Genomic DNA, 25,666 nt, shown 5'->3' on the forward strand with positions numbered 1-25,666 from the left:
GTCAAAGCCCTGCAGTATTCAGTGGTTGTCATTATGCGTATGCAAATTTAATGGTGTTTACGTTTGTTCCGGGGATTCAATCTTATTGCTAACACTCGACCACGAATGAAATTTATTGCGAAGTTTTAGTTTTTTATTTTACCCTTAGCCTTTCATTCACGACATTACCTTGGATCGTTATCTACTTTCCAGAGAGCGAAAAGCTCTTTTCCGGTTTCTGGCTGCGCGAGAATTAGACTGTTTCTTTTCTTGGCTTGTTTTTATTATCCAGTTGCATACCACTGCCTACTTCAGTTCTGGTTTCGCGGTTAGTCGCCAGGAGAGACTCTGGGGAACTGGAATTTTATTACCGCAGGATTTCTGCGGTAAAACAATGGAAACCGTTACGGGACAGCCTATAAAAAAGTTTAATTTTTTTTTCGAATTCTCCAGAGTCTCTTCTTGCGCCCTCCCGCTGACCAAAAAGCCTGAGGACTCTGGGTACGAGACTGACCAAGGGTTTGAATATTGTTGCGCGAGGGGAACCTACGATCCAACCGCTGGCCAAAATATCATAGGCTCTGGGAACGAGGATGCTCGATATGGTTCAGATTTCATGTGCATGCGCAGTTGTAAGAAGCACAAGATCAAAGAGCCGTAAAGTTTCATGATAACCCTTTATTTGGCTTCGTTAACATTACACAGCCCGCGGTTTTAAAAGAATAGTTGAACAGCTAAATGAAATGCCTCCACAAAATCATTTACTTGGCAAGTTCTAAGCTATAAATAATCCCGTCTTTTACACCCAAAATACTTTGTTGTTATTGCTTTGTATGGCTGAGCTGCAAAGCGTTGCACAACTGTCCAGTTTAACCAGGTCTATACCTGAAAAAAAGAAAATGGCAAGAATGACACATGGACATGTGTAAGAATGGTGGTTATACTGAAAATAGATTGTGTTCAATGGAAGTAGCGACATTTTCCCAGAGGTGAGGTTTGGTTTGGACAGGACTGACATTTTCTGACTAACGGTATTTTACGCTTCAACGTTGCCAACTAGATATAGAGTAAGGTTTTTAGTATTTTCTTGACGTATTTATGACAAATTTCTCCCCTTTAAACTGCTTTGTTCCTGTAAAGCGCATTTGATCACGCTTACATGGAATTTGCGCTATAGTTGCGGAAATGCGGCTAATTCTCTCCGGAAATGATCACAAATCTTGTGCCTAATAAGTAACTCGCTTATTCCAGGTATTAAATATGCTTACAAGCTTTAAACTACTTGTCGTCAAATATCCTCTTATATTCTATAGGAATACTTCGTACGTTCAGTTTATAATTCTTACCTGCAGCAGCATTTCTCAAGCCAGGCAGTGCACTGGCGATGAGAACATGCCCTCGTTGATGGTGGACATTGTTTCAAAAAATACGTACACTGACCAAAGCCGGAAAGGGTGCACGTATTACCTGTAAATATAATTTAAAGCAATTTTGATTAATTGATTAATTCTTTTTTCACGGGTTGGCTGGGGGGGGTGAGGTGGGGATGAGACTCCTATACTGATTCCTTTTAGTATCAATTTATTAGCGTTCTGTTACTCGTGCTGTTCTCTTCTACCCTACTCACTATCTTTTCTGTTGTAAATAGTGAGTAGCCTAACAGTGTGCTGTTGTCAACAAAATGGCGGCCGCTTCTTCACGTTTTTGAAGTGTCTGTGAAGCCGGGATTTTGGATGATTACTAGTCGATGCGATTCCAGAGAAGGCAAAAATTGCAGCGAAATTGGAATGAAGATTTTCCACGTTAAGAAAAGGAGTCCAAACAATGATTATATTTTCTTCATTTACACTTTTAAAAGTCGGCAATTTTATAATTTTAAAAACTTTCAAAGTAGTGTTTCACTGACACACATTAACAAAAAAAATCGTCTTCCAAAGGGCACTGTTACGTTGGAATATCTTTGATTGTCATTTTACAATAAGAAAAGCAAGTCCCCTCGTTTCAGTTTCAAGCGAATGACGGTTTCAATATTCGCTCTCGATTTCGATGCGTGATAGCTGATTCGGGCTTGACCCTCATCAACTATCACGAAATAGAAATCTCGTGCTCATAATCTAATTATTGTTAATATATTTTGTTTGGTGTCCATCCTGGTGCCCCCCAATTCAGGCTATAGGCTTTGAATACGACATTACACACCTAACCCTACTCTATCTGTAATGGGAGAGTACTGTGGGGCCAGTGGTAGGGGTTTCATTAATTAAAACAGAGTGAGTGAATTGATCCAGAAACACGGAACACTCCAACAGAATGGACGTCACTGAATGGACAGTTACGGAGAGAATCAATCGAGCAGGTAAAACAACAAACAAATTTGCGCAGTGTGTGACGGCCGGTGTAGTCATGATCGGCATGGTAAGTGCCTTTTTTGCTAGTTAACTGAAGGCTTGGGGTTTGAAACTGCTGGAGGCGGAAGTGAGTGTTGCTGAATCTGCACAGGAAACCGTACAGGATGGCGGCTAAAATAAGAGGCTGTCGAACAAAGATGCTGGTGTCGAAGTGAGGTACCTGATTCAAGCGGTATACAGTAAGGAAACAGTAAAGTTTTTAGGGAGGAGGAGACGTGAGATGCAGTTTGTGAACGCGACAGGAGAGAAACGCCCAAGAGAATGGTTGTGCATGAGTCGGTACGCTGCAGAAGAGGCGTATGAGGGTACATGAGGCTATCTTAGATGAGAAGATGCTCCCTTACTGGACATCAGTAGGTGATGTTTGATGGGAGATTCCTAGTGCCTTGGAAATAAGTGGATTGAAGAGTCACACCAGGTAAAATTGGAAGGCTATAAGGGATTGTAGAGGCGGACTGTGGGAGAAAGGGTTTGTAGCCGCTGCTAATTACACTCAGCTCTCTACTTTATCACTTTATTCGATATCTTTACCATTGCAAACTCATCCCGACGGTAAACAAATCCGTACCAGAACGGTTCTTGAAATACAAAGATTAAATAAAAGATAATAAAAATAATACTACAAGTAACGACATAGAATAAGCAACAATAGAGAAACAATAGAAAACGAACGACTAACACAAGAACGTACCTTATCGGTGATTTTACAGAAAATTAACCAAGACGGGAAGAACGGCGAGACACAACTATACAATACTGAAAATGATACGCACACTAAAAACTTATGCAAAGAAAACTGGCTTAAAAAGGGTAAAAGGAGTGACAGAAAGGCTATTTACATACATAATGATCTATAAAGGTGTGGGGGCGAAAGGTATGAAAGATGTAGCATACACAAATAAACAAAAGTAGGTGAAAATTAGGCGCGCAGAAAAAGCTATAACTCGCTGTAACACACCGGCCCCCGAAAGGCGCATATAAGAAAGCCTTTCCAAAAAAAAACTAAGGTGTTCATAATGTCTGAGTTCAGTTATTTAACATCACTGTCCAGGTTAGTCTCTTTCAAATAAAGCCCCTTCTAATAGGCAAAGTTTCCGCACGTCGCGTCGTAGAACCGAGGAGGCGAGGAGGCTGTCCTGACCAAGACCTGTCTCACGAAACCGTGCTTGTCAGGAAATACTTCTTGAACAATACCCTGCGGCCAAAATCCGCGAGGCGAAGCTTCGTCAACGACTAGAACCAAGTCACCAACAGCCAAGCTCGAGCGTGGACGGAGCCTTTTCTGTTTTAGCTGAAGAGCCGGTATGTATTCGCGTATCCAACGCATCCAAAACACATCAGCTAAATAATGTGCTTGCTCCCAACGCTTAGACGCATAAGACACAACATCACCGGTTTCTGTTGGAGACTGACAGACATTTGGACGAAGCAATTGCAACTTGCTCGGGGTCAAGGGTTCGAGGTCCTGTGGGTCACTAGACGGTGGCGAGAGAGGGCGATCGTTAAGGATCTTCTCAACTTCTGCCATAAAAGTAAGGAGAGTCTCGCCATCGACCACTTGAACGCCTAAGAGTGAGCGGAAAATCTTGCGTATGGAACGGATTACTCTTTCCCAGACTCCACCAGCGTGACTTGCTAACGGTGGATTGAAGTGCCAAGCAACTCCTCGTCTTCTGAGACAATTGTTGATTCGGTCGATGTTCCATTTCTCCAAGGCTGTCTTAATTTCTACTTCTGCTCCTCTGAAGTTGGTTCCATTGTCACTAAAGACTTCAACTGGTGAACCGCGTCTGCTGACGAATGTAGAGAACGCTTGTATAAAGGAATCGCTGGTAAGGTCGTGCGCAATCTCGATATGTACTGCTCGGACAGCTAAACACGTGAACAGACACCCATATCTCTTCACATGACTTCGTTTTAACTTGACAAGAATTGGGCCGAAGTAATCCACTCCCACTGAAGAGAACGGAGGCGACTGTGGGGTCACCCTTGCTCTGGGAAGAGGTGCCATTACTTGCTGACATGGAGGAGCATTCCATTGACGACACTTCAAACACTTCCCAACAACACGACGAACAGCTGAATGTCCCTGAAGGATCCAAAATTGTCGTCTAATGCTGGACAGGACTTGGTTTGCACCCACATGGCCTTCTGTTTCATGATACTCTTTAACAATTAGGTCGGTGACGTAATTCTTGCCAGGCAGAATCATTGGGTGTTTGGCATCGAAGCTAATAGGTGCCCTTTCAAGACGTCCTCCAACGCATGTGATACCATTATGGATGAAGGGACTCAGCTTACGTAGAGGACTGAGGTAACCCACGCATGCGAATCTCGTTCTGGATGGACGTGAGAGGCTTGAATCTAGAGAACTTACTGAACGTTCCTTGGACAGAATTTCGAACTCTTTCGGGAAAGATTGGGCTTGAATGACTTGAACTATTTCTCTTGTCGCACGGGAAATTTCTCCAACCGTCAAATTGCCCACTCGTGGTGCTTTCTTGGACACACGTGACTGAAGGTATTCTCGAAAACGTAACAACCAGGCGACGGATGCCTGAAGCTTGTTAAAGGAGGAGTGTGTCTGAAGTAGGCGCTCGAGGATGTCTTCTCTTAACACTAAGTGGATTTGTGGCTTTTTCCTTTTCAATTCTGGATCCTCTTCACAACAATCAGGTATCTGGAAAGGGGATTGTGGCCATTCACTCTCATGTCTGCGGAGGAAGGCTGGACCATTAAGCCAACTTTCAAACTTCTCTGTTTCTAGAATTGACAAACCACGGGAAGCGTAGTCTGCAGGATTGGACTGCGAGTCCACGTACCGCCACTGACATGGTGAGGACGCATCGTGAATTATCGACAATCTGTTAGCCACAAACGTCTGGAACCTCCTTGCCTCGTTACGGATGTACTGAAGGACTATAGTAGAGTTTGTCCATAACACAGTTTTGTGAACTTGAAGGTCAATCTCGTCTTCGAGGAACTTATGCAATTTCACAGCTACGGTCGCAGCGGTCAGCTCCATTCGAGGAATTGTGATAGTTTTCAAGGGTGCTACCTGTGCCTTTCCAAGGAGTAATCCACTGTGAATATGACCTGAAACATCTACAAGCCGGATATACGATGCTGCACCGTATCCTTTCTCCGATGCATCGCTGAAGTGGTGCAGTTGAACATTAAGGAGGTTGCCAAACCCTCGAGGCTTCATACAACGTGGCCAGCTAACAAGCTTCAGTTTTGGAAGATTATCAACCCAAACGCGCCACTCCGCTAGCTTCTCATCAGGAATTTGATCGTCCCAGCCGAAGTCTTGCTTGCACAGTTCTTGAAGGATCATCTTCGCCGGAAACACAAGAGGGGCTGCGAATCCTAGCGGATCGTACACACCAGAAACCAAAGACAATATCCCCCTTCTAGTATCAGCGACTTCTTTCTCGGAGACTCGGAAGCTTAACGTGTCCTTCCCGACATTCCACTGGGTTCCTAAGGCTCGATCAATAGGCAAATCTTCAAAATCTAGATTCATCATAGACGGTGCCCGTTCAGAAGCCGGTATAAACTCAAGAACTTCTCGGCAATTGCTTATCCACTTTGTAAGATGAAACCCGCCTTTGGAAAGCAAGTCCGTCAATTGGCGCACCAATCTTTTCGCATCAGGAACTGAGACCAGCGACTTCAAGCAATCATCGACGTAGAAGTTGCGATAAACTGTGTCAACGGTCTGGACGTCAAATTCACTTTGATGATCACGTGCCATCTTCCTGAGGGCGAAACTGGCACAACATGGCGATGATTTGGCGCCAAATAGATGTATTAACATCTGATGATCAACAAGGTTGTTTGAAGGATTGCCATCTTCCCACCAAAGAAACCGCAGGGCATGACAGTCGTTCGGTGCCACAAGTACCTTGTGGAACATCCGCTCTATGTCCGACATTAGTGCTAAGGGTTCTTGCCGGAGTCTGAGTAGAACACCTGCGAGATTATTCGTAAGATCCGGACCTTGGAGGAGATGATCGTTCAAAGAAGTATCACGGAATCTTGCTGCGCAATCGAAAACAACTCTTACTTTTCCAGGTTTTTGGGGATGAAAAACTGGATGATGAGGCAAGTACCCCAGTGGTTTGTCATCAACGTAGACTTGGTCATCGGGAACTCTCCTGGCGTGGCCCCTTGAGATGTAGTCTTCGGCAGTCGATCTGTACTTCTCAAAAAAGGGGGTGTCCTTTTGGAAACGTCTTTCTAGGAACCTCATTCTTCGTACAGCGACATCTCGGTTATTCGGTAGGCAAGGAGACTTGAAGCGCCATGGGAGAGGTAACTGTTAGTGACCATTTCTAAGGCAGGCGGAACTCTCCAGAATGGCCAGGGCTCGTTGGTCTTCAATTGACATGGCTTGCTTCACACTAGATAAGGACTCATTGAAGTCTGCGTCATATAACCTCTTAAGCTGGCTTGAGATCATCTCTTGGCCGCCACTAATAAAGTTGACATGCACTTCTGAACTCTTGCGATGTTCTAAAGGACCAATGAGTGTCCATCCAAGTAGCGTACGGGCTGCATAAGGCTGCTTTCTTTTACCGCATCTTTGTTCAAATACCCAATGGGCTTCAGGGTTGTCATTACCGATCAGGATCTCCACCTTTTGGTCTTCAAGCTTTGGAAACTCAATGCCGTGTAAATGAGACCATCCTCGAACATCTTCATCGGTTGGTATTCTCCGTCTTGAAACCGGGAGATGGTCCACTGTCCACACTTTGTTCAAATGTATACTGTCATCTGACTTGAGAGCCTTGACGTTTAATTCCACCTCAAAACCGCTTCTGGATCGGTCTTTCTTGTTTACGGTTGTAAGAGAGAACGTCATAGGTTTCCCTGACAAGCCCAGGATTTCTGCCAAACTATTGGAGCAGAGAGTGATATCCGAGCCATCATCTAGGAAAGCGTATGTCTCTACCTCGGGACCGCCATTCGCACCACTGACTCTCACGGGAACTATACGCAGGCTCACACGAGGTTTTCCGGTACCAATGGCTGCACACTGGCCTTCATCACTAGCTCTGTCAACGTTTACCTTCTCAGGGGTATCCACTGTGGCCCTGTCAGCGGGTTGGTTCGTTTCTTCAAGGACTCTGTCGCCAGGAGGATGCAGCAACGAGTGGTGACGTTTCCCACATCCACTGAAGAGGCAAGCCCTAAATTGCCTGCAGCGCCTTACAAACTGGTTGCTTCTCAGGCAGTTGATGCATAATTTTTTGTCCAACACAAACGTTCTACGTTCTTCATAGGATTTGTCGCTAAATTTGAAGCATCTCTCGAGATCATGATTACCATTGCAGAACAAACAAGTAGTCACAGGAGCTTGCTTGTTTGCATGCTGCTTCGAGCCAAGAGCTTTCTGTGGACTCGGGATAGACGAGGTACCATTTAAACCTTGAGTCGCGAGAGTTGTTACTTTCACCGCAGGGGCATCGTCTGATTTTCTTCTTGCTCTTTGTGTAATCCCTTTGTCTTCATTCGGTCTAGTACCAACCAATTTTCCGAAGACAGTATTGGCTACAGCGGCTCTCTTTTCCACGAAATCTGTGAGGCGAGAGAACTCAGGTTCGATATCAGCTTCAATCAAGTTGCTTGACACTTCTGCCCACTTCGCCTGGATGTGAGGTTGCAGGCGCATTACAACCTTTCTGAGAGTGTCCATCGAATTTATATCTGCTTTGTATCGCATATGCTCAGAGCTCATAACGCAATTTCTCATGTCTCTTGCTAGCTGTGACAGCTTCTCGGCGTCCGACGCTCGGATTTGAGGTCCCATAACAACTCTTTCAATAAACGCACGCACAGTGATGTGCTTCTGACCGAAATTCTTCTGCAAGATATCTTTCGCTTCGCGGTATCCTTGCCCAGGAGGCAAGATAACACAGTTCACGATGGCATCTTTTGCGACACCTGAGCAAAACTGGATCAGGTAGGACAGTCTTTCATCGTCCGCGTGTACTGTTACGTGGAAAGAAACGCCCAACAAGAACATTTTGAACACTGAAAGCATTTAACTCTTGTAGGTTTAAAGGACAAAATTGCCGATTATTTTAGTTGTAATCATCATGTTGATCTTTATATGATTCAAAGTCTAGGATATTCTATGAAAATGTTTTGTAGTTGGTAGTTGTTGTCGTTTAGTCAATTATTGCCACTCAATACCTGTTATTTGAGTGTGCGGTCACCAATCAGAATATTTCAAGCTTGTAGCTAGTTAGCTGTTAGATGGGTTGATAGTGGAGTTGATATTTGAGTTGTGAAGAGCAATTGTGTTAGCTGAATTTATCAAGCCTAGTAAAGATTACACGAAAAATGTAACATAGAGGTACCGGGATTTGGAAATGCGAAAGTCTCTGGGTTTTTCTGCGCACATATAGGTGGTTTTCACCTCACACATCGTCACGCAAGTGAAAAAATAAAAACCTCAACCATGTAATAGATAAAGTCAAGAAATTGATATGTTGTAGAAGAGTGATACATAAACAACGTGTGAAAGCTACAGGGCTGTGCGATATCTCCTAATCGAGTTATTTGAGAAAATGTACCACCGAAAATTACAGAGTTTAGTATGCGACGCTATGTTGGTGCCCCGTCTGATGGGCACCAACATGGCGGCCGGAAACCAGCAAAAACATCTGGAGTTTACCTTGGCTATTTTAAAGCCTTTCTTCTCTCTGCTGAACTTTCACACATTGACATTAACGCTTCTATTACATGTTAGCTGATCAGACCTAAAAAAGCACGAGGCGAATCGATGTTTCATGTACGTGTTATGTTTAGAGCAGCAATCCTTCTGTCACGCACTGCGCAAAAATCTAAAATTCAAACTGCTCTATTTTCAAAACAAAGAATGCTATCCTGCTGAAAACAAGCAAGCCGATGGAAATTTAGATTTTCTTATATGTGATGAAGATAAAAACCCAAAATTGTGTTTAGTTACGAATTTCAGTTTTTTATGACGTCATGTGAAAACCAAGAATAAGATACGGTAAGCAAGCTTTCAGTTCAGTTAGCTCAGTTCTGGTGTAGAGTCTACGGTGTTAACTACTACTAGTCGGCAATCGGGCCACTCAACTCTATGTACACTGGTATCAGTCTTCTTCATTTAGTGTGTGTGCAAACCAAATTCCAATCGACATATCATATCGTCAAATTGCCAAATCGTTACTCTGCAAGTTCGCAACTGACGCTCGTCTTATCAGCTTAATCGCTACGTGGCGGTCTATCTCAGTTGAACTTTGTATGGAACATTGACCTGTCTATTAAACATTGTTGACGTTTTAGTCAGAGTTTCTTGTCGAGTTAGTTCGTTTTTACGCTACGCACTACTCTACCCGTGTTATTCATTTGGATTTTTGGATTTGGCATTCTATGCTTGTGAATTACATTAGTTCGAATTTGACGCACTGTGTAGGAGTTCGAAGAATTCGCTGACTAATTAACACCGTCAATCACTTCTGCGCCACGTTGGTTTTCTATGGCAAAGCAGTCTCATAAATGGCCGTTTCATTCATTATAACACGGAGGGCAATATTATTGAATGCTGACTGGTCGAAACAGAAACATTTTTCTTAATTTTCCTCTCACCGAGGGCAAAATTACTTACTCCTGATTGGTAAAAGCGGCAAAAATACTTGCTCCTGATTGGCTGAGCGCGAATTTAGTTAGTTTCTTCATTTTGTAGTGCCGCGACAACAACGACTTAAGTTATCGTCGATGTGCAGCGACTATTAAACACGGCAAAGCAAAGGCGACGCACGCGATTGCTTGTCCTTATCAGGCGACTCACCCGAAATAAGAACGGCCGAGTTCAAAATATCTCTGTGAAGAAATTTCTAATATTATTATCGGAGTTAGCTCACGAAGCAAAGGCGACGCACCCGATTGCTTTTTGTTCTCAGGCGACACACCCGAGAGAACAACTGTGACCTAACTATGTCTTTTACCTTAACATAATAAAACCGTGAATATTTAGCCGGTATTTATGGACACTTTTGTCGCACTCAGCGTGGTGAACATTGATTGCTAGTGTCTATTTTGGTCTTACCGTCTGAAATACCGTGAACACGGTACTGCAACAATATCATCATAAAAGGCATTTTAAAACTACATTTTGTGTTGACTATGATTCTAAGAGTTCCTACACACGTAGAAATGGAAGCTGGGGATCGACGCCGTCGCACTTTTCCCAAATAATGAAATCGCGAGTACTGTCAAACAGGAAGTATGGTTTTTCTTCGAAATACAGGACGCAATTTCTAGAAATACAGGATGTAACGTATTGGGATCCGATTGGTTAAGAACATTTGCTCACGGACTGTTAAATTAATGCACCGATATGATTGAGTTACACTTGTAGCTTGCTAAAGAGTTACTTAAAGCATCTGGTTAAAAGAATCGCAGCTTCAGCATGGTAATAATCGTAAGCTCAAGGCAGGACCCGAGTTTTAGCTACTACAATAACCTGGTTTCTTTAAGGAATGGGTTACAAAATAATGCTATTCATTTCCAAGGTCTTGTCAACAACCACGCACCTCAAGCCTTTGTCTACAATGCAGGACGCATTTACGACTTCACCCGTACGGCAAAAGCAGAAGTGAGGGAGAACATGACAGCTTACCTATGCGGTGTACTGCCAGGACTACAGCAACAAGACCATCAAATCATCCGCGAAGCTTTCGACTGCCTATTTGACTATCACACATACAAGGGCTACCTGGATATAGTAGGACAACAACGACGCGAGTTTCTGAACATGTTAGTCTTTGATCACAATCACCAGTACGTGGCCCATGTTCAATTTAACAGCGCTACTGTTAGAAGCGACGCTAACCAGTTCACTGTGAACGCAACCCTTACTTGCCAACGTTTTACTTATTTCGAGTTACAGGAGGCAGTCTTGGCAGCTGTACTTGCAGCATTGCAGAATTTGCATGTGGCTCAGTAACTCGACAGAACATAAAAGGGTTAGTACTGTTACGTGGAAAGAAACGCCTAACAAGAACATTTTGAACACTGAAAGCATTTAACTCTTGTAGGTTTAAAGGACAAAATTGCTGATTATTTTAGTTGTAATCATCATGTTGATCTTTATATGATTCAAAGTCTAGGATATTCTATGAAAATGTTTTGTAGTTGGTAGTTGTTGTCGTTTAGTCAATTATTGCCACTCAATACCTGTTATTTGAGTGTGCGGTTACCAATCAGAATATTTCAAGCTTGTAGCTAGTTAGCTGTTAGATGGGTTGATAGTGGAGTTGATATTTGAGTTGTGAAGAGCAATTGTGTTAGCTGAATTTATCAAGCCTAGTAAAGATTACACGAAAAATGTAACATAGAGGTACCGGGATTTGGAAATGCGAAAGTCTCTGGGTTTTTCTGATACGGTAAGCAAGCTTTCAGTTCAGTTAGCTCAGTTCTGGTGTAGAGTCTACAGTGTTAACTACCACTAGTCGGCAATCGGGCCACTCAACTCTATGTACACTGGTATCAGTCTTCTTCATTTAGTGCGTGTGCAAACCAAATTCCAATCGACATATCATATCGTCAAATTGTCAAATCGTTACTCTGCAAGTTCGCAACTGACGCTTGTCTTATCAGCTTAATCGCTACGTGGCGGTCTATCTCAGTTGAACTTTGTATAGAACATTGACCTGTCTATTAAACATTGTTGACGTTTTAGTCAGAGTTTCTTGTCGAGTTAGTTCGTTTTTACGCTACGCACTACTCTACCCGTGTTATTCATTTGGATTTTTGGATTTGGCATTCTATCCTTGTGAATTAAATTAGTTCGAATTTGACGCACTGTGAAGGAATTCGAAGAATTCGCTGACTAATTAACACCGTCAATCACTTCTGCGCCACGGTGTTGCACAATAGGCTTGATGTTGTCTAGACTGGGTGGTTTGGTTTTCCATGGCAAAGCAATCTCATAAATGGTCGTTTCATTCATTATAAGACTGAGGGCAGTATTACTGAATGGTGATTGGTCGAAACAGAAACATTTTTCTTAATTTTCCTTTCTTCGAGGGCGAAATTATTTACTCCTGATTGGTAAAGCGGAAAAAATACTTGCTCCTGATTGGCTGAGCGCGAATTTAGTTAGTTTCTTCATTTTGCAGTGCCGCGAGAACAACAACTTCTATCAAGTTCTTTGGAGTTTGACTGTTTAAGCCGGATTGTTTGAGCCAAAATATTCTTGGAAACCAAGTGCTACAGCTGCAAAGGAAATCCCAGAAGATGAAATTTCGTTTCTTACAAGAAACAGCAAGAGATTAGTTGTGTAAAAAGGTAAAAACGTGAACAGATTTGTTTGGTTGAAAAAGTGAAAACATTCATGGCCGCTGCCAAGTGCTTTCACCACGCACCACACGGGAGGAAGGAGCAGGTCAAATTTAGTGGAAGAAATTACTCTGCAAGTTCCTTCTTTAGTCCCAAGGTTTCCTATTTTTGTCGATCTGTGTTCGTGTTATTTTCAAGCCGTGGAAAGCTTCATGGTGCAGGTGAATAAAAATTATTCAATTGATGCCTAACATTTGGTTTCATTGTTGTTAGTTTGCTCATGAATTAAACTTGTATTTTCTCTTAATTACAGGTATATAAATGAAAGGCTCCTGTAAGCCAACTTGTGACTGCAGAAGTGAATAGTGGCAACCGTATTAAAAGCGGTTCTCGAACCAAACTACGCTACGTGGTCACCACCGGTGGCTTCGCAGCAGACTATTTCAGGCTGCGTACGTGAATAGCCTGCGTTTTCTGTGCCAGAAGCTTTTGAGATTTCTCAGTAAGGTATCACTGAATTTTCCGCGATTTCGCGGCCCTCGAATTGAGGCCTTAAAATACACTAAAGAACACTTATAATATTGCAGAGAAATCCTGTTTCTTGTAGAAAGCCAGGTTTTTTAGAAGGCAAAGAGTTTGAAATCAAGTGAAGATGAATTCCGGTGAATTGCGGCGATACGTTTCTCAGGATATTTGAAGCAATTCCTGGAAGTCTACGGAAAATACACTCGATGCTTAATAACATTTTATTACCCTGTACACGTTTAAGTTTCTACTGCTGTAAACTAAAGCATTGGGGACAACTCCAGGAAATTCTCCTGACTGAGTAGAAAACATTAAACCTTACAGTACAAATATAAACATATTCTCCGCAATGCTGATATATATATAAACTTAAATTTCATTTGAGAAGTCAGTTTCAACCATTTATTTCAAATTGGTGGTAAGTCCTTGAGGAGACCAGTTAAGCCCATCGTCGCGAGCGTTTTCTAGGCACTCACTGGCATGAATATTTTGCGCTTCCACCAAATTTTGTAAAGTAACATTTTACGAGTTTGTGGTTTTACGTAATAAGCCGAACATAGTTTAACATAAAAAAAATTTGAATGCAGAGTGCCTGTAAAACAGGCAATGGTTAAAAAGGTAGGGGTTACCGAGCTAAAGGTTGCAAAGAATTAAATACGTTTATTGCCAGAAATTTCGTGGTCAAGCTAAAAGCTGCCGAGTTGGGCAGATTTCTTTCACGGATCAGTGCTTAATTTTTCAACATCGGTCAGAAGTGAATTTCTCGCTTACTTCTTTTTGCCGAAAATCTTACTGTTTCTAGTGACGGTTGTAAGCTTACTGCTTTAAAGAGGTATTACACGTAAGACTTGAGATTCATGTTCATTCGTTTATAAGTTGTTGATTTTTGTGGTCATCGAAGGCCAATAATTAAAACTGTAAATACCTTCTTATCTGTTTTCAAACTCTTTCTTTTTTCATAAATTTCCTCAACATCAAACTAGCAACTGTAACATCAAAATAAGCTAATAATTCGCAAAATGCATCCGGCAGAACTTAAAAAAATGAAGAGGTGAAACAAATCTACTTCGGCAGATCTGAAGGGTACCTTCTTAAAATAAGCCGTGTTCCTTGTAATGGTGCTGCCATCAGTTCTTTTGCGTACCACCCTAGTGCCTTTCCTGTACTGGACCTGTAGCGGTTCTGTCTCATATGCAGGAGTGGCCTTGTTGACCGCCTGTCTTCGGAACAACACCAAGTCTCCTTTCTGTATGTCGGAGATTTTGACATACCTCTTGTTGTCTGCATAACCTTTCATTTGCATCTTCTTCTCAAGATCTTTCTGGTACAGCTCTTCAAAATCATCTTCACGGGGGTAACTCCAATGGGAAGTCTGGTACGGAACTTGCGGCTAGGGTTCATCAGGTCACCTCTACTGGAGCGATCTTCGTGGTGCAATGCGGCGTTGCCCCATAGGCACCGAGGAATCTGTATACTTCGTGCTTGAAGTTTGATCTCATCAGTAGGCTAATTTGATAAATCTTCTTCAGTATCCTCATGAATTGCTCGGCCTCCGCGTTAGTCTGCGGGTTCAGGGGTGTCTTCCGCTCATAACGAAGACCCAAATACTTGCCGAAGTCACTGAACGCCTTCCCATTGAACGGGGGTCCGTTGTCGCTGCTTACCAAACGGGTAAGCCAAGCGAGACGAAGGTTTTGTCCAGCTTGGGTATCACCGCTCAGGCACTGGTTGAGGTGACGAACTCTACCTCTGCCCATCTGGACTGCTTGCAAACGGTGACCAGCAGGTACTCTCCTGTATGAATTGGGCCCCAGAGAGTCCATAGCAACCTCTTTCCATGGTTCCCTGGGCATGGGTCTCATGCGCAGTGGCTCTCGCTCCTGTGACACATTGACTGCTTGGCACGGGTGGTGGATGTGTGCCTCCACCATTTTGTCCAACCCTGGAAACCACACTCTCGTACGTAAGTACTCCTTAGTCTTGATGACGCCCTGATGGACCTCATGCGCGAGCTTGACCACCTTATCACGCAGGGATTTGGGAACTGCTATTCGTGCTCCTCGGACTATTAGCTCTTCTACGACAGCCAGCTCAGTGAAGATGGGGTCATACTGCGGCCCAAGCGTGCCCTTCTCCTGGGCGGTGAAGTCTCCTCTAGCTATGGCTTCCTTCAGGTTCGATTGACAAAGATGCCCCGGTCGACTGCTTTGGCCTCTTTCTCTAGCTGTTAAAACCTGGGAATGCTCTTGAGCGATACGTAACTGGTCTCCATCACTTGACCAGAGAATCATACTGCTTCATGGTGGCCGCCATTCCACCTGACTCGGCATCCGTCTTCAGCCTTGTCTTGCGTTGCGGGTCAAAGTACGCCATCACTGTGTCCTATGTGAGCATTGTTTTGACCTGTTCAAATGACTGTTGACACTCTTGTGTCCACTGGGACTTGACGTCATCCTTAATCCGATTGCGCAGTGGAGCAGTCACCTGGGCAAATCCTTCCATTGACTCTGCGTTAGCTCCCGCGAAGAACAGGAAGGAGCAGACCTCGACTGCTGACTGAGGGTGTCCTGCTGCTTTCAGAGCTGCCACCTTGTGTGGGTCAGGCGAAATGCCCTCACTAGAGAACACCTTTCCAAAGAACTTAACAGCTCGGAGATTGAGCCTGCTCTCTTGATGTACTTGTTGGCGTCCGTCATGTTCAGGCTTGCCCTAATGTTTTCTCCGTCTTTCTTTGGGGCGAGGACGACATTGCTGCACCAGTTAGTTGGTGCATCTCCCACATCTTCAATTATGTCCATTTCCTCCCATTTGTTGAGAATCTGATCAAACTTGTCTTTGAGCGGTAGGGATATTCTCCTCTGTTCCTGTACAGCGCGTTTTGCGTCTGGGTAAACGTGTAACTTTATTTACTTTGACGTCTCCTTTTAACGTTCCTGAGCCCGAGAACACATCCTTGTATTCCTCAATCAGGTCGACTGTGGCTTGTCTACTCTCTCCGATGACAGGTATTGGCGTGCTCGAGGTCAGTTCCAGGTGGTATTCTACGAGGCCCATACGTTCGGCGGCCTGGCGGCTTAGCAATGCAGTATCCCCTTGACTTTTAACCACGTACATAGGCTCTGCGATCTCCTTCTCTCCTCGAGTAAGTGTTGCTGAAAATTTTCCAAGCAGGGGTAGCGCTGCCCCCTTTCCTTCTCCGGAATAATTCCTAATCGCTACGCTAGTGGGCTGCAGACAAGTATTCTAATTTTATGATCCATTTAGTACCATTGCTAATAATCTATGTACAGTATACTATTTCCAAGGAAAATAAATTTTGTGGAAGTGAATTTGATACTGATATTTTTATTTTCTGCTTCTCTAAAAGAAGGGGGCTTGAACCACCCAATCCACCACCCCTAAATCTTCCCCTGTAGTGTTACAAAGAGGGGAAACTAAAACAGGCCCTGGAGATAAGTGGGAGTGCTACTAAAACAAAAATTTATGGAGAGATAGATTCATCAGAGCATTAATAGCTTGTGCATTTCATTGTGTAAAACATTTGTCTGGTGTGTCTTACATAAACAGTATTTGTCCTGCATTCATCAGGGACAAATATAAAAACATATTTGTCCCACATTTGTTGTCTTCACAACCCGGACAAATATAACATCAGATTTGTCTCATATTTGTCTTAAAGCCAAATATGATCAAATCCATTATTTCATCCAGTGGTTAACTCTACGTTCCACATTGATTTCAAAGTTCTTTATAAATCGAGGATACTTCCTAGGATCGCCATCAAAGGAGATAACTTCTCTTTTCGGCATTTCGAGCCTTTCGAGGCCAGAGGACAAGTAGCGGACTGTTTTTTCCTGCTGTTGGCTCAAAAGGCGCTGACGGTCTGAGGCTTCAATAACTGCTTCGTTTTTCTTATGATCTCTGGACTCTTTATTTGGTACGACTGCTGGTAGCTCGCGTGACTTAGGCAGAAAACCAGACGAGAATTCATGAGCTTGTCCAGGATCCCTTTCACAAGACTGAAGATATTTTCCAATGGCTTCATCAGGCGTCTGTTTTGGCAATTGATTAAAGGACTCAAATTCACAGCAAAAATCCACCTCGATCTGTGCCTGGTCAACCTCATATCTGGCCTTAAACAGCTCCTTTTCCTTGTCTAGACGCTGCCTCTCGTGCTCTAACTGTTGCAGACGACTTAGGAGCCTTAGTTCCTCTTCAACTTTCTTCACTTGAAGTCTGGCCTTCGCAAGCTTTACCTTGGACGACTGCGAAGCTTTGCTAACCCTCGAGCTACCACGTGAATCCCCGGTGAAAGAACGGGTAAGCCAAACTGAATCGTCATCTGGAAACGTATCATGCGGAATATCGCGTGAACTCTGTTGTGCTGCATCTCGAAGGATCTCGAGAGAAGGGCGTGGGATACCCTTGCGTGGGTATCCCTCGCAAGGACTCTCGCACGAAGAAGGGTGTGGCTGATTTTTCACGAACACACTGTCACGAGGAACCACGCGTGGGCCCTCGCGCGGAGCAGGATCCAATTCGGGACTTGAAGTTGCCGATTCGCACGACTTATTAAACCATCGAGCAAATTCCTCGTCGAAAAGGCCTTTCGTTTCTATTTCACGCATATGATCTTGCAACGCCCGTTCGTGTTCGTCTAAAACTGTCAATAACTGTAACAAATCTTTTGCCTTCGCGTTATACCTCATAAATAAACCGTCCAGCGTACATTTCTTGTCTAAAACTTCCATAAGACTTCCACTACTCGAAAACGACAACCCCAATTCTTTGTATGACCTCGTTAAGTGACCTCTGTAGGCTGATAACGATCGTCTAAGTTGATTAATGTGATCTGCATTGTCCTCATCCAACAACGCGTAACTCGACGTTCGCCGCGTAAATCCTGACCCGCCTTCTGCCATAATAGAACTTGATTCAACAAGGAAGGGAAACTCCGCTAATAATCCGTCGTAACGATAAGAACCATGTAGCCGCTGCTAATTATACTCAGCTCTCTACTTTATCACTTTATTCGATATCTTCACCATTGCAAACTAATCCCGACGGTAAACAAATCCGTACCAGAACGGTTCTTGAAATACAAAGATTAAATAAAAGATAATAAAAATAATACTACAAGTAACGACATAGAATAAGCAACTGAGAAACAATAGAAAACGAACGACTAACACAAGAACGTACCTTATCGGTGATTTTACAGAAAATTAACCAAGACGGGAAGAACGGCGAGACACAACTATACAATACTGAAAATGATACGCACACTAAAAACTTATGCAAAGAAAACTGGCTTAAAAAGGGTAAAAGGAGTGACAGAAATTAAGGCTATTTACATACATAATGATCTATAAAGGTGTGGGGGCGAAAGGTATGAAAGATGTAGCATACACAAATAAACAAAAGTAGGTGAAAATTAGGCGCGCAGAAAAAGCTACAAATCGCTGTAACAGGGTTTGTCTTCAACTTTTCCCATTTGAGGTGAGTTGCATGTGACGGTTTAGGGGCCTTGGAAAATTAATCAAAAGAATTCGTTTCTGTGTGAGAGCGAAGGTGTAGAGAAGCGTATTGATATTGAATTTGACTTTCACTAAATTTCACTGATGATTCAAACGCTGAAGTATTTATTACATGTTGTAGTTTGCTCCAAAGAGCTTACTAGTACAATCTATAAAATTCATGATGATTACGGGCATCTTTTAATAACCTATCTATAACTATGTTCGCCTTACCTGTTCCCTTTCCAGAACGATAAGCATCCACAGCAATCACAATAATGATCAGCAACATAAAAACCCGAAACTTCATATTCATGATCTGAAACTGCAAGACAAAGGGAATAGTCACCTATGTAGTAATAGGTTAGAAATTGAAGGTCGCCTACAGATTGATGTTACTTGGACATTAGTGTTACCCAGAGATTAATGTTGTTGCATCATTTTAAGCCCCGAAATAATGGTTAAAAACGCTTAAGTGTTGTCGTTGTCTGTTGTTATGGATGTCAAAGTTTAACGTAGACAAAACTTGAAAAAATTCCAACGTTTGAGCCTTTTTAAAACCTTCTTTTAAAAGAAACGGCCAAAATTTATCAAAGTTACATGTAGCTTTGACCCTGCGAAAACATGTCTGAGTAACTCAGGCAATGCCAGAGTTGACCTGAGTTCATTTTACGTCTTCCTCTTGGTATGAAATAGCTTTTTTGTGTAGCAAGCTTAGGGTTTTATCGAAGCACAATCTTCGCTTTAATGAACACCGCTTCATACAACTCCCCAATAAACCGGGCCTCTTGGCATGTAGGGCATATGTATAAGCAACCTAAGGGTACTGTGTGCTTATGAGACCAGCCCCCTATCTTGGAATGAACACCGCTTCATAAAACGTTAAATTTTTTTTCCAAAGTTATAAAAATGTGCAGCGCAGAGCAAGTTTTATAATTTAAAAGGATTTAACCGCTACGTCATAGTCTACAAACTTACTTCGTTGTAATATTTAATAAAATTCAAGATAAACATCAACCTGGGCCTTCTAAGAATGAATGTTGAAAATTTTCAGTCATTTAATCTCGAAGAAAATTATCAGACCTCAAAATATAAAAATTTTGCCTAGAAGACGCCGAAATGCTACTCGATTCTTTTCGTATAGTTATCTTAAAACACATCACTGCAAACTTACGCTACGTCAGCACTATGCGGGATATCATTTATTGCCGTTGTGGGAAAAAAAAAAAAAAAGAAAAAGAAAAAACTTCGGCCTGGTGTGAACAAAAGTGGCCCAAAATCGCCGCCTTCTTTCCACTAGAATCCAGTCCTCGCTGGTCGTCGCTGACTTCCGTTTCGGTTCGATTTTCTGTTCACACTACTCAAGAAAGCGACACGAAAACCGATCCGATATGTGACGATTCACTTTCAAAACCAAAGCAGCCCAGCATCGCTCCGGCACAAAAAGTCTATCCGAAATCGGAGTTAGGTTTTGTGTGTGAACGAAAGCCCTATCCGACATGTTTTTGGTGCCGACACAAGAGTTATTCAGCGGTATGGTGTAGACATAGCCTTTGTCATCAGATTGTCACAGTAAAGTTTGATGCTCAGGTGACATTTTTCCAATTATTATTTGGCCTTGCGAAAGAAAATTACAAAAATACGTAAGGAAAAAAGGGTTGCCTCCCCCCCCCCCCCCCCTTCCTTTATAGCGGGGCTCCGCGCGCGCGGAGCCCCATAGCTAAGAGATTTTGGTCTTCGCCCGACCGTACATACGTACGTACGTACGCTCCCTCATGAAATCCAATGTGAAATGAGACACTCAAACCCTGTGCTGCAACCCGGGTATTTTTCGGCAGGAAGTGCGATGGTCAACTTCTTTCAGAAAAACAAACGAGAATTTTGAAGAAAACTAATTGTTGTATTCGTTGAATATTTCAACAAACGACGTATGTCGAGAAAGCAGGCGACTAATAAGCAAATTTGAAACTGAGAGGGCGAACAAACAGGCGAAATGTCAGTTGAAAACAAACATGTGGTGAATAAGCAACTTGCAAGTCGCTTAGAAATTAAATGCAATTTTGCAGACAATTGTCGGTAATTTTCCATATTTAACATATTTCAAGCTACACATAAATACTTAAGTCGTTGCCATACGACAAATATTCCTAAATAAATTAATTTTGAACATTCACAGAGTTATTCACAGTTATGAATTGTTTTGAACATTTTTTGTTGCACTTAATGTGTATTATAAATTCATTCGGAGCGCACATTTGTAAACACGCAGTAAACGCTTAAATATTTTGGACCACAACCAAACATTATTTTTGTTGTATTCTCCTTTTGTTAACAATTACTTAGAGACTAGAATTATTTCTGTAGGAGAAATATTCACAGAGTTATGAATTGTTTTGAACATTTTGTGTTGGACTTGTGTAAATGATTGGCTATTCGCAGCGCATGGATATTTTTTACAAGCTTTGTAAACACTTTCTAATGTTAAGCGCTCACTGAAATATTTCGGACCACAACCATACATTATTTTTCCTATATTCTCCTTTTGTTAACGTTTATTTAGAGACTAGAATTATTTCTGTAGGAGAAATATTCACAGAGTTATGATTTTTTTCAACATTTTGCGTTGGACTTGTGTAATTCATTCGCCATTCGCAGCGCATATTTGTAAACACGCTCTCATTTTAAGCGCTCACTGAAATATTTCGGAATCGAAAGCAACCAACAATTATTTTTCCTATATTTTCCTTTGGTTAACAATTACTTAGAGACTAGAATTATTTCTGTAGGAGAAATATTCACAGAGTTATGAATTGTTTTAAACATTTTGTGTTGGACTTGTGTAATTGATTGGCCATTCGCAGCGCATGGATATTTGTAAACAAGCTCTAATAAATTTTAAGCGCTCACTGAAATATTTCGCGTAAACAGTTTGCTTTATATGCACTTAAGATATATATATAACTCCAGAATGGTTGAGGGATTTGTAACGTTATTACATGTTATTACGTTCACAAAATAAGCAGATTTGCATGTATACAAATGCTATTAAAAGGAATTGGGGAGCTTCGCTTTTAGGCTTGGCTAAATATATATATTACCGCTAATAGAGGGCCAAAAGAACAAACTTCATCTACCGAGGCATTGTTCAATAAGTAAGTGAGTAGTTAAAGTTTCGTAATAGACTGCAAGCAGTCCCTTTCTGGATAGTCGAGAGGTCGCGCGAAATAGCCGAGCGCGAAAAAACTGGAGCAAACGAGCGGAGGGGAGCTTGGGGAGAGGCGTGAACGGAGGGGAAAGGAAAAGAAAAGAAACCATTTACCTAGTGATCTGAAGTGTTGACATCAAACGTGTGAAGAAGTTAATTACACATCAAACTTGTTTGACAGCAGCTATTGTTTATGGACCAATCGGAATTTTCCGTTGCTGGAGCGACGGGAAATTCGAACGCGTTTGTTACAGTTAGCAGCGCAGTCCCTTTCTTTTCCTTCTCTCCCCCAGTCTCTTCTCGTTTATTTCTCCTCGCTCCAGTCTCGCTGCGCTGTGAGCGCACCCTCTCGACTGACCAGAAAGGGACTGCTTGCAGTCTAGTTTCGTAAGCTTCAAATGAAATGTATTGCTTTGTACTGCTCGCAGAAAACGTTCGAAACGAAACATGAAAATATTTATTCTCTTTTTAACATGTTCATCAATTTCGGGCCTTTCTCGGGCTAGCGTTATGTCTATAGGTTATCACAGAATTTCGTCAGTAGCCCCGCAATGAAACAATGTCTGGTGGAAAGAGAAAACTTCTATCCGAGAAAACAAGGTCCTACAGTTATTCATCGAGCTGCCTTTATCCTTTAGATTAACAGTCAAACACCTGGAGGATTTATGTTTGAAAACTTAAACTTGATAAAAGGTACTTCGTTATTTCAATGACATATATAAGGGTTACTCTTACCGATTGTAAGGGATTTGGCTTTCTTGATTTCAACGCGTTCCTTCTGCAGTCTCTGCAAGAAGATAATTCAAAGCAAGTATCGTTTCTCTTTTATGCCCACTTGTGTCCATGGTACCTCTACTTAGATGAGAAAATTTAAGTTGCAGACATTAAACTGAATAACCTCAAAAGATATCGAGATATCGTTTTTACAATAAGAAAATTATTAATACATTCATGCAGAGTTGCTGCTGATAACTGTAACGTGCCAAGACACTTTTTTTCCATTATTCTTAAGGTATTCACGATACGTTCATAAATGAATTAGGGGCACGCGATGGTTCGTTTCACAGGTGGAATGTCTGCTAGGAACTTAGGAGAGACATTATTCGCTTCAGTTTTTTCAGTGAAACGTCACCTCAAACTTCCGCATCGCTTGAAGACTATAATCCTTTTAGTTTTCGGAACGGAAAATACACCGTTAAAAGATCATGCAGCAAGCATTTTCCAAGAGCAGCTCATATATTCGGGGCATATGGTTGCGTTCCATATATTTTGGACAATTTAAATTTCCAGCTTATGTTAGTTGCCTCGAAAAGGCCATAAAATGATGTTGGAATACAGGAAACAATATGTAAACGAATTCGCTAACGTTCCCCTTTGGTGCACGGCCACCGATTAGTACACTCATACACAGTTTATTTGCTGCATGTTGATAAAGGCCCTTATAAGCGGTTCGTGTCAACATTCGGTTCAACATGCGTTCAACACAGTTCTTGAACCAAATGTCGGGAGCGTTTGAACAGGTCGTTAAACATTGTTGAAAGCGTACAAAACGAATGAATCAAATTTATAATGGTTTAAACTTTCATTCAACATCGATTCAACATTTTCTTTGTTCTTGAAAATGTTGAATGGAGTTGAAACCGTTTGATCACTCCGTTCATCCAACATTCGCTCAACTTCTGTTCAACTTTTGCTGAAAGAATCGGTTGGGCAAATCTTGAAACACAGTTTAAACGGGCCTTAATTGTAAATTGCGAGTATCTTGTGTGAGTGGAGCTTTCTTTTACTCTGATGAAAGCATTTAAAAATCTGCATCACAGAAAGTATTTCTTTAGGTATTAAGCAGACAGGGTACATGCTTCGAACTATCTCCGTCAGAGGCTGCACTGAGAAGGAGCGCATTGGAATTGAAGCTCATGACATACTTCATTCGCTTGCTTTTCTCTTTGAAAGCCGAACTGTTACAGTCTTGCTCCCATGATGTATATATATATATGCATAGACATTTACTTGAAATCTTGTCCAAAAGTAATCATAGAAAGTTATTGCCGGTTTGTGAGAAGGAAGTTTTTTTTTGTTCTCTAGTGAACATAAAATATCTTCAGTCAACGTAAAGGATGCTATCGTTGATCAGAAGGGAAAATTTCCTTTTCTCCAGACAAAGGTGAATAAATTATCACAGCGGGTTCATTTCCAGTGCGCACTTTCCTGCCAAACTTAATAAAAAGTGTCAAAAGTAGGCTCCCACAAGTCTAAAATACTCTTCTAACATCGCCATTATCATTATCGTTGATGACAGATATTTCGTTTTCATTAGAATAAAATAAAGTTTGCTCGTAAAACACACGTACACATTATTGCGGGGACAGCGGAGCCGAAGGGGAGGTGCTTGAGGGGGGGGGGGGGGGGTTAGCCTGTCCACCTCCCCCCACTTTTTGCGAGGACAACTTTTTATTTTGTTTTAGTATAAGGTACGTATGAAGAGTAAAAGAGAAAAAAGATGCTCCCAAGAAAACGACGCACCCCATCACGTTGTGAAGTGGGCACTAGTGAACCACAACATCCAAGCACAGCTCGTGACTACTACCGAGGACTATACTCTGAAGCATTAGATTGCTTAACATGTTCTATAAAGGAGCGTTTCAACCAGGCAGCATTTCTTGTTTACAAGAAGCACGACGAAGCGCGAGTGACGTGCGACGCAAAATCTTTGAATGTACACGAACGAGATTTAATTGGCCAAGTAGCAAGAATCAGTGTAAGCTGGCACACGTTAATCCTGCCACCAGTTCAACAGGAGAGCGTTCGTTTTCAACCGCTAGATGAGTGGAAAACCTGTCTTCGTTCTCAAATGCATCAAGCACGTTGTACTCATTTGTCCATCCTAAACACTCACAAGACAAGACTGGATGGCATTTGCCCGGTACCGGTTACCAATGCTTTTGTATATCTCAATGACAATCGCTAGAGAAATTTTGGGAAATTCACGGTAGCGGATTTTCATTGACTATTGTGTTGAAATATAAGTGATGCCATAAGAGTGTCGTTGCTACGCTGAAATACCGACTCATAATATTGAAATATGGAGCAAACCTTGTAATAATATGTTGTAAAACGCCATTTTCATCGATAGTTGTTATGAAATTTAGTTACTGTTATTAACAGTTATTGTCGGCGGTTCTCATTTCAGAGTCGTTTTTAACCTAGGGATTGTATGCTCACAAGTTATTTGAGAAAAGACGTAAAATACGTAAAAGTATTCACTAGATGAAAGCAGTGTTTGAATCGTACTTGCTTTATTTTGTGACGAGAATTTACAAAGCTACAACCTTATACAAAAAATAAAGTTTATTTATCTTTAGAAAACATTTATCTAGCGTTTTATGCTGAACTGAGCTGATCAGTAAAACAATTACTCTCGCCTCACTGGCCGAGGCCAGCTTCACTTTCATTGCGCCTCGGGGTTTCCGCCACCCAAAGACTCCTTGGTCCGTGTTTCAAGACGGGTCGGATGGACCCATATGACCGCCAACATCTCAAGCCCATGGCATGAGGAAGTTGTTACGAAATTTTTCCTTCCAGGTTTTGCCAAAAAGCGCGATTTAGAACTGTAACCAACATACGCGCCAATGAACAGGTTCATGCTACCTAAATGGAAATTTTGATTATGGAAGAACATGAAACCTTTATTGAACGTGTTGGTCAGAGGACCA

The 25,666-nt window shown here is 42.1% G+C and overlaps 1 protein-coding gene and 2 long non-coding RNA genes across 3 annotated transcripts; 1 reads left to right on the top strand and 2 right to left on the bottom strand.

Annotated features, from left to right (window-relative positions):
- Positions 1–637: 637 nt before the first annotated feature.
- LOC146471288 (uncharacterized) lies at positions 638–22,863 on the bottom strand. The gene is made up of 4 exons (XR_014866829.1): positions 22,689–22,863; positions 18,983–19,073; positions 1,326–1,446; positions 638–864 (listed from the first exon to the last, which is right to left on the bottom strand). It is a non-coding gene; the product is annotated as an uncharacterized LOC146471288 (long non-coding RNA).
- Positions 6,712–18,557, bottom strand: LOC146471289 (uncharacterized). The gene is made up of 2 exons (XM_085121027.1): positions 16,940–18,557; positions 6,712–8,373 (listed from the first exon to the last, which is right to left on the bottom strand). The coding sequence occupies exons 1-2, from the start codon at positions 18,152–18,154 to the stop codon at positions 6,712–6,714; spliced, it is 2,877 nt and encodes a 958-aa protein (XP_084977153.1). The 5' UTR covers positions 18,155–18,557.
- Positions 8,387–9,709, top strand: LOC146471290 (uncharacterized). Its single transcript, XR_014866828.1, has 2 exons — positions 8,387–8,803; positions 9,404–9,709. It is a non-coding gene; the product is annotated as an uncharacterized LOC146471290 (long non-coding RNA).
- Positions 22,864–25,666: the final 2,803 nt, after the last annotated feature.

The sequence above is a fragment of the Pavona decussata genome, unplaced genomic scaffold (genome assembly GCF_977016875.1).
Source record: "Pavona decussata unplaced genomic scaffold, jaPavDecu1.1 SCAFFOLD_105, whole genome shotgun sequence".
Classification (NCBI taxonomy): Eukaryota; Metazoa; Cnidaria; class Anthozoa; order Scleractinia; family Agariciidae; genus Pavona; species Pavona decussata.